Here is a 17165-nt window from a genome sequence, read left to right on the forward strand (position 1 = left end):
GCCTCCCAAGTGCTGGGATTAAAGGCGTGCGCCACCACTGCCCGGCTCCCCTTGATCTTCTTTTGGTGTCTTATTGCTCTGGGACCTCAAGAACTATATTGAATAGATATGGAGAGAATGGGCAACCTTGTCTTGTTCCTGATTTCAGTGGGATCCCTGGGAGTTTTTCTCCATTTAATTTAATGTTTGTTGTTGGCTTGCTGTATATTGCCTTAATTATATTTAGGTATATTCCTTGTATCCCTGCTGTCTCCAAGATCTTTATCATGAAGGGATGTTGTATTTTGTCAAAAGCTTTTTCAGCATCTAACGAGATGATCATATTGTTTTTATTTTTCAGTTTGTTTATATGGTGGATTACGTTGACAGATTTTCATATGTTGAACCATCCCTGCGTCTCTGTTATGAAGCCGACTTGATCATGGTGGATGATGGTTCTGATATGTTCTTGGATTCAATTTGTCAGTATTTTATTTAGTATTTTTGCATCAATGTTCATGAGTGAGATTGGTCTGTAATTCTCTTTCTTAGTAATGTCTTTCTGTGGTTTAGGTATCAGGGTAATTTTGGCCTCATAAAAAGAGTTTGGCAGTGTTCCTTCTGTTTCTATTTTGTGGAATAATTTGAGGAGTATTGGTATTAGTTCTTCTTTGAAAGTCTTGTAGAATTCTGAGCTGAAACAATGGCCAAGATCAAAAACACTGATGACAACTTATACTGGAGAGGTTGTGGGGAAAAGGGAACACTCCTGCATTGCTGGTGGGAATGCAAGTTGGTACAACACCTTTGGATGTCAGTGTGGTGATTTCTCAGAAAATTAGGAAACAACCTTCCTCAAGACCCAGTAATGCCGGGCTGTGGTGGCGCTCAGGAGGCAGAGGCAGGGGGATCTCTGTAAGTTCAAGGCCAGCCTGGTCTAAAAGAGCTAGTTCCAGGACAGGAACCAAAAAAGCTACGGAGAAACCCTGTCTCGAACCCCCCCCCCCAAAAAGACCCAGTAATACCACTTTTGGGTATATATCAAAAAGATGTTCAATCGTGCCACAAAGACATGTGCTCAACTATGTTCATAGCAGCGTTGTTTGTCATAGCCAGAACCTGGAAACAACCTAAATGGCCCTCGACCGAAGAATGGATAAGGAAAATGTGGTACTTTTACATAATGGAGTACTACACAGCAGAAAAAAATGACATCTTGAATTTTGCAGGAAAATGGATGGAGCTAGAAAACATTATTTTGAGTGAGGTAACCCAGACACAGAAAGAATTATCACATGTACTCACTCATAAGTGGTTTTTAAGCATAAAGCAAAGAAAAGCAGCCTACAAACCACAACCCCAGAGAACTTAGACAACAATGAGGACACTAAGAGAGTCTTACATAGATCTAATCTACATGGGAAGTAGAAAGTAGAAAAAGACAAGATCTCCTGAGTAAATTGGGAGCATTGAGACCTTGGGAAAGGGTTGAAAGGGGGAGGGGAAAGGCAGGGAGATGAGCAGGGAAAAATATAGAGCCCAATAAAAATTTTGAAAAAAAAGAAAGGAAAATAACAACGACAAAAGTTATTATTTTGTATGTGTATGAGTGTTTTGCCTGCATACATGCCTATGCCCCATATGCATGTTTGGTACCACTGGAGGCCTGAAGAGGACACCATATCATCTGGAACTGGAATGACAGATGGTTATAAGACACATGTGGGTGCTGGGAGTTGAACCTGGGTTTTCTGGAAGACTGGTCACTGCATTTAACCACTGAGTCATCTCTCCAACCCTGTGCCCATAATTTTTAAATACGCACTGCCACAATTTATTTTAATATTTATTTATTATGAAAGAGGTATACATATATCATGGCATATCTGTAGAGATCAGAGAACAACTTACACTAATTGATTTTTCCCTTTTTATCATGGCACAAACTTATGTCAGCCTTCTTGGTGGCAGCGATTTTACCCTGAGCCAACTCTCCAATTCCTGCCATTTTAAATTTTTATGTCTTGGTGCAGTTTTTAAATTTATAATTTGTAAATTTATTCAGTATTAATCATCTACTACATGCTAAATACAGAATTTTATTATGAAGTTATAGACTATTATAAATGTCTTATAAACATACAAAATGTTCTTAAACATTTTACTTATTTTTAGCTTTTAAACTTTTATTTTGTGTATGTGTGCATGTTTGATTATTTGTATGTGCACCAAAGTTCATGCACATGCTCATGGGGGCCAGAAGAGTGTGATGCATCCCCTGGAGCTTGAGTTAGAGAGCTGTGAGCTGCCATGTTGGTGCCCAGAAATTAACCCAGGTTCTATAGAAGAGCATCTATAGATGCTCTCCAGCCCTGTTATATGCTTTTATATGTATATAGGAGGTTATTTACTGTGTGAGCTTGCACATGTGCTTAAGGATTCATTAGAATATACAGAGCACATCAGAGATACTGTGGAACAGATACCACTCCATCTACCCATTGCCTCTTCTTGAAAACGAACAGTTCCCATTCTAGATAATTGGTATTAACATGTACACCTTTAAGAATGGTGCCAACCATATGTTAGGAGATGAATGGGAGTTAATATCACTCCTAAACCACTCAGTAAACTTAGAAAGTAAGTACTAATGCAAAGATTTTGTGAGGACAAATTACCTTTTCTTCCTCTGAGCAGATAGCTCTAATATATATTTATCTATGTATATTCGTACATGTGTGTACTGCTTCCTGTATATGAATCTTGATTCTGCATTTAATCATGAATCTAAAATATTTCTTAGTAACAAGTTTATGGAAAATAATGAATAAGTAATTAAAATCTACAGAAGTATGCCTGGACATTGTAGGGAAAGGAAATAGCTATTGTGGCTAATAGACATAGCAAGAAGGAATGAAAGGTGCGAGTTTATAGAATACACTGAAGTCAGAAAAGGCATGCTTGTTTCTTAGTGTGTAGTTGTGAGCAGATTTTCAATGGCTCTGCTTGCTTCTCCTTTCATTGGTATAGTAAGAGTTGTTGTTCCAAAGGTCAGAAGTTTGCTTAACAAAGAAGAACGGCATCTGCACGGTGGTGGCATTAAAGAATCCCAACACTTGGGAGACAGAGGCAGAGGCAGGTAGATCTTCTTGAGTTAAAGGCCAGCCTGGTCTACAGAGTGAGTTCCAGGACAGCCAGGACTGTTACACAGAGAAAACCTATCTCAAAAAAAAAAGGGGGGGTAGTAGTAAATTGTGAACATAATGGTTCAGACTTTGAAAAAAAATTCTTTCCATCCTTGAGGTTATTTTACCCTAAAATGGGAAACTCTAAGATGAGAAGACATGCATTATGGTCTATAATTCTGACCATAATGTAGCTTCATCTAGGCAAGACTTTGGGCTGAGTAAGATAGGAAATAGAGAAAGAATGGCTTTAAGCATAGCCTGCTGACCAAAACTTCAATATTGAAATTGAAACTTGAAGATTTGAGGGTTGCAAATGAATCATAGGGTTTTTTATAACAACTAATATTGTGTGTATGAATGTGGACACATGTGCCACAGCACGTCTGTAGAGGTCACAGGACATTCTGGGAACTGGTCCTCTCCCTCTACATCCAGAGATTAAGGGCCCCTTGTCAGGCTTTGTCTGCAGCCACCTTTACACAGAGCATCTCCCTGGTCTAATGTAAGGAGGTTTACATTGAGTAACAGGATTCATTGTTGCACCAGAAATAGACAGTGGTGGCTTCAAGCCAATAGTTGTGGAAGCAAAAATAGTGAATTAACTCTTTTTAGTCCTGATTTTTAAGGCAGCAGAAAAGAACGCAGGAAGTTGATCCATTTAAATTTCCGAGGAAAGATGAGAGAGTGACTGCGGATTCTATTAAGTACATCATTACTCTTACATGATATTGACAGAATAATTGTTTCTAGTGTGTAATACACAAGGTAGTCTGCTCAAAAGTCCAATATTTGTTGACTTTCTTACTAGACACTTAAAGTGTAATCATTTTGTTCAATACAAATCCAAAAGTATATCAAAACCTTTTAGCTTGTTTTATATTTTTATATTATATTTTATATTGTTATTTTTATATTAGATTTTTGAGGAAAGAATTTAATATATACCTTTATCTCTCAATTTGTCACATCTGTTCTGGTTGCTTGACCAGAAACATGAAAACAAGAAAACATGCAGTTGGGTGTGGTGGAACATGCCTTTAATTCTAGGATGCAGAGGCAGGCTGGTCTCTTGAGTTGAAGGCCAGCCTGGTCTATAGAGTGAGTTCCAGGACAACCAAGGCTACATAAATACTGTCTTGAAAAACCAAAGAAAAAGAAAAGGTGCAATTTATGGAGAGCTCAGTAGACAGGCCCAAAGCTTATGAGAGAACGTAGACACACTTAACCATTCTTTAAATGTCTCTAGTCTTGTTTTCAGTTTTCACTCAGACTACCTCGAACTATGCAAGAACAACTCTGAAATATATTTAAGAGTATTAGCTAAAAATAAAATGCAGATTTTTTTCATAGTCAGGAAAGATATAATAACATTTTAAATATTTGACAGTTGCATGGTTCTTGTTTTTCTATTATTAGAAATAAAATGTTGAAGACAAGTTGAGTTAAAAACTTTACAAGAGCCGGGCGGTGGTGGCGCACGCCTTTAATCCCAGCACTCGGGAGGCAGAGGCAGGCGGATCTCTGGGAGTTCGAGGCCAGCCTGGTCTACAAGAGCTAGTTCCAGGACAGGAACCAAAAGCTACAGAGAAACCCTGTCTCGAAAAATCAAAAAAAAAAAAAAAAACTTTACAAGAATTTTTTTGTCAGAAACAATTTCTTAAAATCTATTTTAATTTTTTGCCCGGCAATCTTGTCTACTTCCCATAGCCAGGAGGATAACTATATGTTTTGCTTTGGGTTCACCTTCTTATTTAGCTTCTTTAGGATATCAAATTATAGACTCACTGACCTTTATTTATGGCTAAAACCCAATTATGAGTGAGTACATCCCATGTTCATCTTTTTGGGTCTGGGTTACCTCACTCAGGATAGTGTTTTCTTTTTCCATCCATTTGCATGCAAAATTCGAGAAGTCATTGTTTTTTACCACTGAGTAGTACTCTAATGTGTAGATATTCCACACTTTCTTCATCCATTCTTCCATTAAAGGACATCTAGGTTGTTATTTTTAAGCCTCAGGTTTTTAAGTGGATTTAGTCCATCACGTCTGGGTGCCATTTGTTGAAATAAGGGTGGCAGGGCTGCGTCCCCGGCACCCGGCCGCCCCCACGGCTAGCTTTACCCAAAATAATTACACGGAAACTGTATTCTTTTAAACACCACTTGGCCCATTTCTGTCTAGCCTCTTCTAGGCTAGCTCTCGCACCTGGACTAGCCCATTTCTAATAATCTGCTGTAGTCCACGAGCTGGCTTACCAGGAATGATCTTAACCTGCTTCCGTCTGGAGTGGGAGAACCATGGCGACTCCCTGACTCAGCTTCTTTCTCCCAGCCTTCTGTTCTGTTTACTCCTCCCACCTATGTTTTAACCTATGAAGCCAAAGCAGTTTCTTGATTGCTTAACCAATGAAATCAACAGATTGATATATGACATTCCCACATCAGGGGAGGGAGAGAAGAGTGGGAGGAGGGGGAGGGAAATGGGAGGCAGGGAGGAGGCGGAAATTTTTTTTCAATTAAAAAAAAATAAAAAATTAAAAAAAAGAGAAAAAAATCTATTTTAAATACAGATTCAAATTTGATGATTATGGAGACTCTAAATACTAAAAAAGTTTGAAACAAAATGACAAAATAACTTAGTATAATGATAACCAATGGCATTTAAACAGTTTTTATTTAAAATTTTTTCATATACAAAAACACCAGATGGTGGTAGCACACGCCTCTAATCCCAACACTTTGGGAGGGAGAGGCAGGCAGATCTCTTTGAGTTTGAGGCCAGCCTGATCTGCAGAGCTAGTTCCAGGACAGCCAGGGCTACACCAAGAAACCCTGTCTCAAAAAACAACCAAATTTTTTTCACAGAATATATTTTGTGTGTTTTTTCCTTCTGGAACTTTACCCGGGTCTTCCTCACTTCCCTATCAACTCAGCTTCGTGTTCTCTCCCCTTCAAAACAAAGAAAGGTCCAATAAGATAAGATTTCCAGAACAAAACAAAAAGGGCACAACAACAACTGTTGAGTCCATTTTGTATTGGCCAGCTATCCTTGGGCATGTTACCCTGGAATGTGGTTGATATACCCTTTGGTGCTGTGTTGAAGAACCCTTGTTTTTCTTTTGCCAGAGGACATGAGTTACAAATAGATTCTTGGTTTAGGGGTGGTACTTTGTCTGGCTTGAACCTGTGCAGACCCTATGCATGCTGCCACAGCCCCTATGAGTTCATGTGTGCCCCAGTCCTGTTGTCTCTGGAAGATGGTTTTCATTTCCTCTGATCTTAAAGTCTTTCTGCTTCTTGAGCATAGATCCTTGAGACTTAAGGGAATGGGTTTAATGAAGATGTCCCATTTAGCAGTAAGTGCTCCAGAGTTGCTAACTCTGCACAATGTTCAGTTGTTGGTCTCTGATTCCCATCTACTGGGAGAAGCTTCTCTGAGGAAGGTTAAGTTAGGCACTGATCTATGGGTATTGGCAGAATTGTAGTAGTAGGTTTTCCCCTAGGCCCATGACCCATCTAGTCTCAGGTTCTTAGCTTCTTTCGCAATGGCCGATATAAGTTCTTTCTCATGGTGTGGACCTTAAATCCAATTAAAAAGGAGTCGGTTACCCTTATATTTGTGCCATTATTGCACCAGTATATCTTGCAGGCTGGTGGTTATTGTAGGTCTCGTGATTTGTAGCTAGGTGACACTGACGACTGCCTTCCACCTCTGGTGGTGTACAGACTACCTTCTAGCACCATGAATGCTAGCTAACTAGTCAGTAGGAACTGAGCTTCTAATTGAGCACCAGCTCAACTTCTTCATGTTTGATGACTTAGGTAAGTGTTGTCTACCTCAGTAGAGCCTTTCCATCTGGTTATGTGTGGAGAGCAACTAATAACCTTGACAACAACCTGTGATGTTGGGGGGGGGTTCATCATAGGACCCTAACTATGGCCATTTTGACAATAGGAATTTGAGGATTTGGAGATTTTAGATGGTTTACTTAAAATAGCGAATATATGCCTAAAACAACAAAAACACAAAAATGGAAGATCCTTTTAGTGATTCTTTCACTGGTATCCAGGACCAGGTAATCTTGTCTTCAGTATAGTGAATTCAAAATTAAGTCTGCTTAAGGAAGGGAAGATTTTGTCACCTTGGTCTACACACATTCTACTCACACAGTAACACCATAAGGGAAGCGGTCTTGGCTCAGGACCCCAGATAAGGCCAAGAAATATGAGTGGAATATTCCTGATAAGTGAGTGACTCAGAGTCCAGAACCAGATGGATTCATGGAAATATTTCATTATCATATGGATATTAGTTAATATCAGGCTAAATTCTTTACATTGGAATTTATAGGGTTTTTCAGAATAATATGCATATTAAAGATGTGAGGAAACAAAGACCTGTTTGCATTGGAAGACATTGGTTTAGTATGTGACTCAGGCTCGTAAATGACAATTCTTACAGCTCTTAAGTACTGCATGTATATATGGTAACTCCACCAGTGCATATATTCCAAGCTACTCATAAACATACGATGTCAGTACATGAATAAGATCATATAAAAATAATTAATAATATATTACTATGGTAGGCATAGGACCAGAAGAAATTATGTCATATCTGACATTAAAAAGAAGTAACATACATAAAAAATAAGCTCATGAGTCCTCATAAAAACCCGCATTACCATTTCGTGTCTGTTGATGAACTGAGCACAGCCTTCTGGTGACAGCAGTAATGACATCTGCTGTGCTAGAGACCTGAAAGTAAGAAGAGCTTTTAGAAAATCATGTTCATCCAACCACAGTTTCTTTTTTAAAATAATTTATTTAATTTTATGTGCATTCGTGTGAGGGTGTCAGATCCCCAGGAACTTGAGTTACAAGACAGTCGTGTGTTGCCATATGGATGTTGGGAATTGAACTTGGGTACTCTAGAAGAACAACCAGTGTTCTTAACCACTGAGCCATCTCTCCAGCTCCCCAACCTCAGTTTCTTACAGATACCATTTTGGTATGTTCCCCTGTCTTCTTCTATACTCACATATTTACACATTTTTATTGCAAAGAATAATGTATGCCACTTTTTCTCTACATTATTAAATTTGTCTGTACTATCAGATAGTTGAAAATACCTGAATGTTCCTTCAGTAAAGTAATCATATGAAATATTTGTATATTAAGTGTAATAAGTTTATTACAGTGATAATAATGAAGGACTGGAAAAATGGCTCAGTGGGTAAAATGCTTGCTGCACTCAGGGCCCCTGTAAAAGCTGTGCATGGCAGTTTACAGCTGTAACTGAGTTCTGAGTTGAGGGGTGAGAAAGGAGGGGCTGGGAGCTTGCAAGGCAGCCTGAAGGGTGAGCCCCAGAGTTAGTGTGACACTGCCTCCAAAAAAGGGGGGTGGGGAGTAGAGAAAAGATTGAGAAAGACATCCTAGTGTCTGTGTCTGGCCTCTGTACACACCCACTCAGGCAGCGACAGTCCACATATGTGAACACATATATGACACAAACACAAACAAGGATGTGCTGAGCAATGTGTAGCTCAGCGGTAGAATGTTTGATAAATTACATTACAATCCAATTTCAAAAGAGAGTGTCTACTATCTTTAAATGAAAAAAATGACATACTCTAGGTTCTGTGATTTCGCTGCTTATTTTATGTAATATTGCTAATCCCTACTTGAAATTCTTACTCTCTGTGACTTCATTTCTTCTCCGAGAAAGCCAGCATCGTGAGTGTTACTGTGGAAGTGGTGTTCCCTCAACAGCTACCATGCAGTATGATGTGTGGAGCTCAGGCAGTCTTTGCTGCTGGAGGCAGGAGCTGTGTTCTTTTCAGCATGCTTCCCCAACACTCCATGCCTGTGTATAGAACATTTTCCTGGGGATTTAAGGGACAAAAGTTATTTCCAGTGAAACTAATAGTACAGTGAGAAACTAAGTAGAAGTCATAAAGAAATGAAGTTTTTGAAAACTGCAAGGGGAGGGAAATCCTTGGGTTGAAAATATAAACAAGGGGGATGGAGAGATGACTGGACAGTTAAGAACACTGACTGTACATCTAGAGAACCCAGGTTCAATTCCCAGTACCCACATGGCAGCCCACTGACTGTCTTTGACTTCTAGTTCCAGAAGATCTGACACCCTCATATCAGACATATGCGAAGGCAAAACACAAATGTATATAAAAAAATAAAATTAAAAAAAGCTTTTTAAAAAAGAAGAAAATATAAACAGTTACACTGGAGGTGGAGTTAGAAGAAATCATGAGTTCCAGTCCATCATGGGCTACAATGAAACCCTCTCTTAAATGTTAAAAATAGGAACTGGAGAGATGTGGTTAAGAGCACTGGTTAATCCCAGTATTTGGGAGGCAGAGACAGGCAGATCTCTGCATTTGAGGCCAGCCTGGTCTACAGAGTGAGTTCTATGACAGCCAGGGCTACACAGAAAAACCCTGCCCCCCCAAAAAAATATGAAAGCCAAGCAAGGCACTGTGCTTATTACTCTAAAAAGAAAAATACAGTGAAATAGATTCTACCAAGGCTGTCATTGTATTTCTACAACAGGTTGGCTAATTTTGTTTTGTTTTTGAGACAAGGTCTCACTGTGTAACCTTGGCTGGTATAGCAGGCTGGCAAGGAACTGACAAAGTGGAGATCCACTTGTCTTTGCCTTTACTAAAGGAGGCAAATGGGTCATGTCAAGTCTAGCAAACGTGACACTCCTTTCACTCAGGGAGAGATGCTGCTGCAAACACTGTGAAGAATGGTAGAGAGAAGCACCTGACACCTCCCTGGCCCTGCATGCTTGTGGGTGGGCGCCTGTGCTCACAGTGTCGACCTGGGGGACTTGGGTTTGGTTTTATTGGGTAGGGGGTTGCTTTGTTTTTAGATGGGTCTTCCTCGGTAGCAAGACTGATTTTTCTCCATTTCCAAAGTATGGGATTACAGGCGTGAGCTAAAAACTACTGACTAAAAACTTCATTTTGATTTAAAAAGCATTGTTGAAGTTCATTCTGCCAAGGCTTTGTTTGTATTTATACAACAGCGTGGCTGTAATTTGGTTTGGTTTTTGAGACAGGGTCTCAGTATGGCCTTGGCTGACCAAAAACTCACTGTAGTAGACCAGGCTGGCCTGGAACTCACAGAGATTCGCCTACTTCTGCCTTTCAAGTGTTGGGATTAAAGACGTGAACCACCATGCCTGGTACTTAGCTATACTTTAATAAAATATTTGTATATTGAATAATACATAGAAAATGAGACTATTTCTCTCAGTGTTCTAGGTCTAAACTATAGAGTAAAAAATACTTAAGGAACAGAGTAGTGCTTTTTGTGAATTACATATCTATTACAATCTTGATTATGTAGTTGGAGTCTTAATTTTTTTTCTTATTTTCTCTACTAAATAGCCATGTTTCTAGTATAGTTAAAGGTTGACAGAAGTTTCTGTCCTGCCTGGCCTACAGCCGTTCAGTCCCAAAGAAACACACAGAGGTCTATATTAATTATAAACTGGTTGGCCTATTAGCTCAGGCTTTCTTTTTCTTTTTTTTTTAAAAAGATTTATTTATTTATTACGTATACAGTATTCTGAGTACTCTGCCTGCATGTATGCCTGCAGGCCAGAAGAGGGCACCAGATCTCATTACAGATGGTTGTGAGCCACCATGTGGTTGCTGGAAATTGAACTCAGGACCTTTGAAAGAGCAGGCAGTGCTCTTAACCTCTGAGCCATCTCTCCAGCACCTAGCTCAAGCTTTCTTATTAACTAACTCTTACATCGTACATTAATCCATTATTCTTATTCTTGTCTATGTTAGCCACGTGGCTTGGTACCTTTTATCAGCAAGGCATTTTCATCTGGCTTCCTCTGTGTCTGAGTCACAACTGCGAGACTGAGCCTTTTCCCAGAATTCTCCTGTTCTGGTCATACCACCTATACTTCCTGCCTGGCTACTGGGCAATCAGCATTTTATTCAACCAGTACAACTGACAAATCTTTAAGGGTATAAGACTATTGTCCGACAGCTGTTAAAGCCTTCCCATCATTTAAATTATTGGTCTTTATGGCAAGCATAAAGTTCTGCTAATATATATTTTGAAAAATAAAACAAAATCTTTTTAATTTAGTGGTTCTTAATCTTTTTTAGGGGGAAGAATCAAAGAGTTTTACATAAGCCATTCTCTTACCAGCACAAAAATGTACATATAAATATAATTTGGAATATTTTTTTACAGTAGATGTTTCCCCTCAATCCAGGTGCCTCTGCTATATGTTCTCCCTCTGTATGTGTGTATATGTTCATGTCATACATTTTAGTAGACATACTGTGTTTAATATGTGCTTTTAAAGAAAGTCAAGAATCTCATCATAGAGGGGCATTCTGTAAAATTGTTCTACAAAACTAGTAGAACTTTTACAAGTTTGTCTTGTTTACATGCTTAAGGTAATTTTATCGGAATTGTCTGATGTATTTATAAGCTATATTTTTCTTTTCTTATTCTAGATTCAGAAGAGGCCCATTCTGTAAATCCTTCTAGTGTTGATGAAAATATCGACTCAGAAACAGAGAAAGACTCTTTCATCTGTGAAAGTAAAGTTCTCCCAAGTAAAGCCCCACTCCCCTCTGCTCTTGATGAGTATGAGTTCAAAGACGATGATGAAGAAGAGATAAGTAAAATGATCGATGACAGGCATATTCTTAGGAAAGAACAACGAAAAGACAATGAGTCTGAAGCCGAAAAGAGTGGTTTGTTTGCAAAACAGGAAAAAACCTTTTATTCTAAATCATTTAAAACTAAAAAGCAGAAGCCATCTAGAGTTCTGTATTCTAGTACTGAAAGTTCTGATGAAGACGTTCTTCAGAACAAAAAGATTTCTACTTCATGTTCTGTCCCTGAAACATCAAATTCTGATATGCAAGCCAAGAAAGAATATGAATATAAACAGAAAGGCAAAGTTAAAAGAAAATTGAAAAATCAGAATAAAAACAAAGAGAACCAAGAGCTTAAACAAGAAAAAGAGGGGAAAGAAAACACCAGAATAACAAACTTAACTGTTAATACTGCACTGGATTGTTCAGAGAAAACCAGAGAGGAAGGCAATTTTAGGAAATCTTTTAGTCCAAAAGATGAAACTTCATTACACTTATTCCATATTTCCACTGGTAAATCCCCCAAACATTCTTGTGGCTTAAGTGAAAAGCAGTCAACACCACTAAAGCAAGAACATACGAAAGCATGCATATCTCCAGGGAGCTCTGAACTGTCCTTACAGCCTGATCTTGCTCGGTATGATAGTACAGAAACTGAGTTCTTGCCAGAAAGTTCAAATGTAAAATCTTACAAGCATAAGGAAAAAAACAAACATCAGAAAGATTTCCACCTAGAATTTGGTGAAAAGTCAAATGCCAAATTAAAAGATGAGGATCATAATCCAGCATTTGAAAACTCAGAGTGCACGCTGAAAAAGATGGATAAGGAAGGCAAAACACTAAAAAAACACAAACTGAAACATAAGGAGAGGGAGAAAGAAAAGCACAAAAAAGAAGTTGAAGGTGAAAAGGAAAAATACAAAAATAAAGATAATGCTAAAGAGCTGCAGAGGAGCATTGAATTTGACAGAGAATTTTGGAAAGAGAATTTTTTTAAAAGCGATGAAACTGAGGATCTCTTTTTAAATATGGAACATGAGTCCTTAACAGAAAAAAAATCAAAACTGGAAAAAAACATGAAAGATGACAAATTAACTAAGGAAAAGCATGTCTCAAAAGAGAGGAACTTTAAAGAAGAACGGGAAAAGACTAAAAAGGAAAATGAAAAATTCCTTAGGGAAGAAAAGCTAAAGGAAGAAAGAGAGAGCATATCTACAGAGAAAGAAGCGGAGTGTAGTTCTGTGGGTGCCAGTATAAACCAGGAATCTGTAGGACCACATTCAGTGGAAAAGGAAATGGAGATTGAAAAACAAGAAAAGCATACAAAAGAAAGGGAAAAATCTGACAGACGATTTCAAACTAGGGAAAAAGAAGGCGACAGGACTGAAAGAAAATTTTCTGAAAAAGAAAAGAAGATGAAACATGAACATAAGTCAGATAAAGAAAAAGTGGATTTTAGTGAATGTGCTGACAGAATAAAAGAAAAAGACAAGCTGTGTCCACATCAGACAGAAAGGTGTCAGAAAGAAGGGGAGAAGATGAAAAACATGATTAAAAAAACTGATGACAGAGAGAGGAACAGAGAAAAAACAGACAGAAAGCATGACAAAGAAAAACCTGAAAAAGACAGGTGTTTAGCAGAAAGCAAAGAAAAGCACTTGGAGAAAAAAAAGTCTGATAATAGTGAATATAATAAGTCAGAAAAGGTCAGAAGTAAAGACAGGGAAGGAGAGAAGAAGGAAAAATTTAGAGATAAAGAAAGTATGAATATATCTAACTCCAGACATTTACAAGAAGAGAAAAGGTCAAGTATAGGAGACAGTAGTAGTAAAATCCAGCATGAGAAAACTATGTCCCTTAAAGAAAAGGCAAGGGATGAACCTTTGAAAACTCCAGATGGAAAAGAGAAAGATAAAAAAGATATAGACAGATACAAAGAACGAGACAAACGTAAAGACAAAATCCAACTGAATCCTTTACTCAAACTAAAGTCTGAAACAGATAAGCCTAAACCTAAATCATTACCAGTCTCAAAAGACGGCCGACCTAAAGAGAAGAGGTTAGTGAATGATGATCTCATGCAGACGAGTTTTGAACGAATGCTCAGCCTTAAAGACCTAGAAATAGAACAGTGGCACAAAAAACATAAGGAAAAAATTAAGCAAAAAGAAAAAGAACGATTAAGAAATCGTACTTGTTTAGAACTTAAAGTAAAAGATAAAGAAAAAACAAAGCATATACCCACTGAATCAAAAAATAAAGAATTTACCAGGTCAAGAAGTTCAGAATTGACTGATGTTTATAATAAGGAGAAACATTCTAAAGATGTTGGAAGTAATAGATCACAGTCTGTTGACACCAAAAATGTACTGAGTTTAGGTAAGTCAGCCTTTATTTCAGAGAACAGCTCAAACCGCTCTCCTAGGTCAGAAAGCGAGAGACTGGGTCTTAGCTCCAGGTCTGTTTCCATGATTTCTGTTGCTAGTTCAGAAGATTCTTGCCACACAGTGACAACCCCACGGCCTCTTGTTGAATATGACTCTGACTTTATGTTAGAGGGCTCAGAATCTCAGTTGTCTTTTTCCCAGTCACCTTTTTTGCCAAATGCCAAATCTCCAGCCCTTTATGAAAGGGATCTGGAGAGCCTTACTGACCTGCCGGAACGACTTAAGCCACCATGTACAAATAGACTTCCAGTGTGCCATCTCAGGTCATCTTCTGTGGAAGATGTTAAACTAATAACTAATGAAGTAAGGGCTGCTGTAGAAATCAGAAGATGTAGCATGCCCTCAGTCATCTGTGAACCCACAAAACATTTCCAGATAGCAGAAGAAAGCAACCAAGGCAGCTTAGCTGTGCCAAGAGAGACTTGTCCTTCTCCCAAACCTGAAGTATCTCCAATGCCAGAAAGAGGCCTTTCGCATTTGTCTGACTTAAACGCCAACTTTACAGGCTCTCCAACTAGGACTATAAGCAGCAGGTATATTTCAACTGATACAAATGTAATCAAGAGCGCTGGTGTTGTGGGTACTTTAATGGACAGTCCAATGCACTTGGAACCATCTAATCAGGTTGGAGTAATCCAAAATAAATCATGGGAGATGCCTGTTGATAAGCTGGAGTCTTTAAGCACCAATGAATTTATATGCCCAGATTCTGGTACAGCTGATCAAGATTCCTCTGCTCAGAGTTTCTGTAATTCAGAAAACAAAATGTTAAGAGAACAAAGTACTGACTGTTTATCCCTGCACCAGACTGAACTACCAGGAAACTCGTGTGCTCAGGATCCAGCATCTTTTCTGTCTTCACCGCAACCATGCTCTTTTTCCAACCAGTCACAGTCAGATGCTGAGTGTGCTTCTAAACCTGTGTCTTTGTCGTATGCTGCCAATCAAGAACCAGGTATTTTACAACAGAAAAATGCAGCTCATATGATTAGCTCTGTAATAGATAACGATAGTAACTTTACAAAGGATGTGGAAAATACGTTTGTCCTAGCAGACATTCAGAAGACGAATTCTTTTGTACCAGTTTACTCTGAAAGCACTATTCAAGAAACACTCCCAGCCTTTGAGAAGGCAAATACTTTGCTTGTATTGCCATCAGAAAAGGACTTCAGTGGAAGTGATGCTGCTTCTCAGATCAGTACACATTATGCATTTAGCAAACTTACTTACAAGTCTTCCAGTAGCCATGATGTTGAGAAGAGCACAGATGATGCTCACGTTGTCTCACATGAAAAAGAACGCAAACTGCAAAGTTTAGTCTTAACTCAGTTGAGTAAATGTGATTCTGATTTGTATGAAATGAATGCAGGGATGCCGAAAGGAAACCTAAATGAACAGGATAATCCAAAGCATGGTCCTGATAGTGAAAAGTATTTGCTTTCCATTGAAGATGAAGAATCTCAGCAGAGCACTTTATCAGGTGTGGAAAGCCATTCACAGCAGTCAGCCCAACCAGAGATGCACAAATATGACCAACTCATTAAAGGAGAATTAGAAGAAAGTGCAGAAGACGATAAAACTGAACACCAAATCCCCCAAAGAATGACTAGAAACAAATCGAGCACAATGGTAAATCAAAGCAAGCAGATTCTTGCTGGCTGTACACTTTTGCCAGAAAAAGACAGTGACTCCTCGCCCAGGGCAAGAATAAGGCTCACTGAAGATGATGATCCTCAAATTCACCATCCACGGAAAAGGAAAGTGTCACGGGTCCCTCAGCCTGTGCAAGTGAGTCCCTCTTTACTACAAGCAAAGGAGAAAACGCAGCAGTCTCTAGCTGCCATCGTAGATTCTCTGAAACTAGATGAGATTCAACCATACAGTTCTGAGAGAGCAAATCCATATTTTGAATATTTGCACATAAGGAAAAAAATCGAAGAAAAACGGAAGCTATTATGTAGCGTTATTCCTCAAGCTCCTCAGTATTATGATGAATATGTAACATTTAATGGATCATATCTCCTGGATGGAAACCCCTTAAGCAAGATTTGTATTCCTACAGTAAGTAAATTGTCACTTGATACATATCTGCAATACTCCCTGGGGTATAGCTCAGTGGTAGTATACTTGTCTCACGTACATAAGACCTTGGCTCAGTCTTCAGTACCGGAGAGGAAATTGTACATAGGCAAACTGCATACATAATTTGAAGTTTTCTAGTAGTTGATATTTTGAAAGTAAAAAGACCTGATAGATTAATTTTATAAGTGTTAAGTTAGTATATCCAATGTGTTACTTCAATATATAATCAAAATACAGTTATTTGAGGTATTTTACTTCTCTTTTCCACCGAGTCTTTGAAGTTTGGTGTATCCACATGTATTATCATATATGTCCACCCTTACTGACAATACATCACAAAGTAGCTTTCTTATCCGGTTTCACATTTTAACTTTTCCTCACCTGCCCATCCTTTGTTTTAAAGGAGACATGTTTTGATTTCTTTGATGATGAATGCCCCTGCACGGACTTGATCCCATTATTTTGTCTTCTCTAGAACCTTCCTCTATTAAATACTCCTCACTAGTATTTTTTTTTTGTCTCCTTTCTTGATGGCCTATGTTTGTCCATTCAGAATAAATATGGGATTAGAGACAGGAAAAGAATCTCCCTTGACTTTCCCAGCTCGTCAACCGTATACTGTCTGTCACCTTCACTGCCGTGCTTGTGCACACGGATCTGTGTGTGACAGCTTTCCAACCTAATCTATTTATTCTTGAGCCGTTACGGCATAGCGGGGATCACCACTGAGCTTTCTGTAAGGTTCACTGGATTATATTTGTTTTATTTGGTATGATTTGACGCCATAACCACCTTGCTTTTATTAA

The 17165-nt window shown here is 38.6% G+C and overlaps 1 protein-coding gene across 5 annotated transcripts in view; it reads left to right on the plus strand.

Moving 5' to 3' along the window:
- Window positions 1–17165, plus strand: part of Ankrd12 (ankyrin repeat domain 12) — a 109480-nt gene that overhangs the window by 74516 nt on the left and 17799 nt on the right. For all 5 annotated transcript variants that reach the window (XM_075951129.1, XM_075951132.1, XM_075951130.1 and 2 more), the window contains one exon: window positions 11684–16338. In XM_075951129.1, the coding sequence (XP_075807244.1) occupies window positions 11684–16338 (4655 nt within the window). The remainder of the gene's footprint in view (window positions 1–11683; window positions 16339–17165) is intronic.

Source organism: Microtus pennsylvanicus, chromosome 17 (genome assembly GCF_037038515.1).
Source record: "Microtus pennsylvanicus isolate mMicPen1 chromosome 17, mMicPen1.hap1, whole genome shotgun sequence".
NCBI classification, from domain to species: domain Eukaryota; kingdom Metazoa; phylum Chordata; class Mammalia; order Rodentia; family Cricetidae; genus Microtus; species Microtus pennsylvanicus.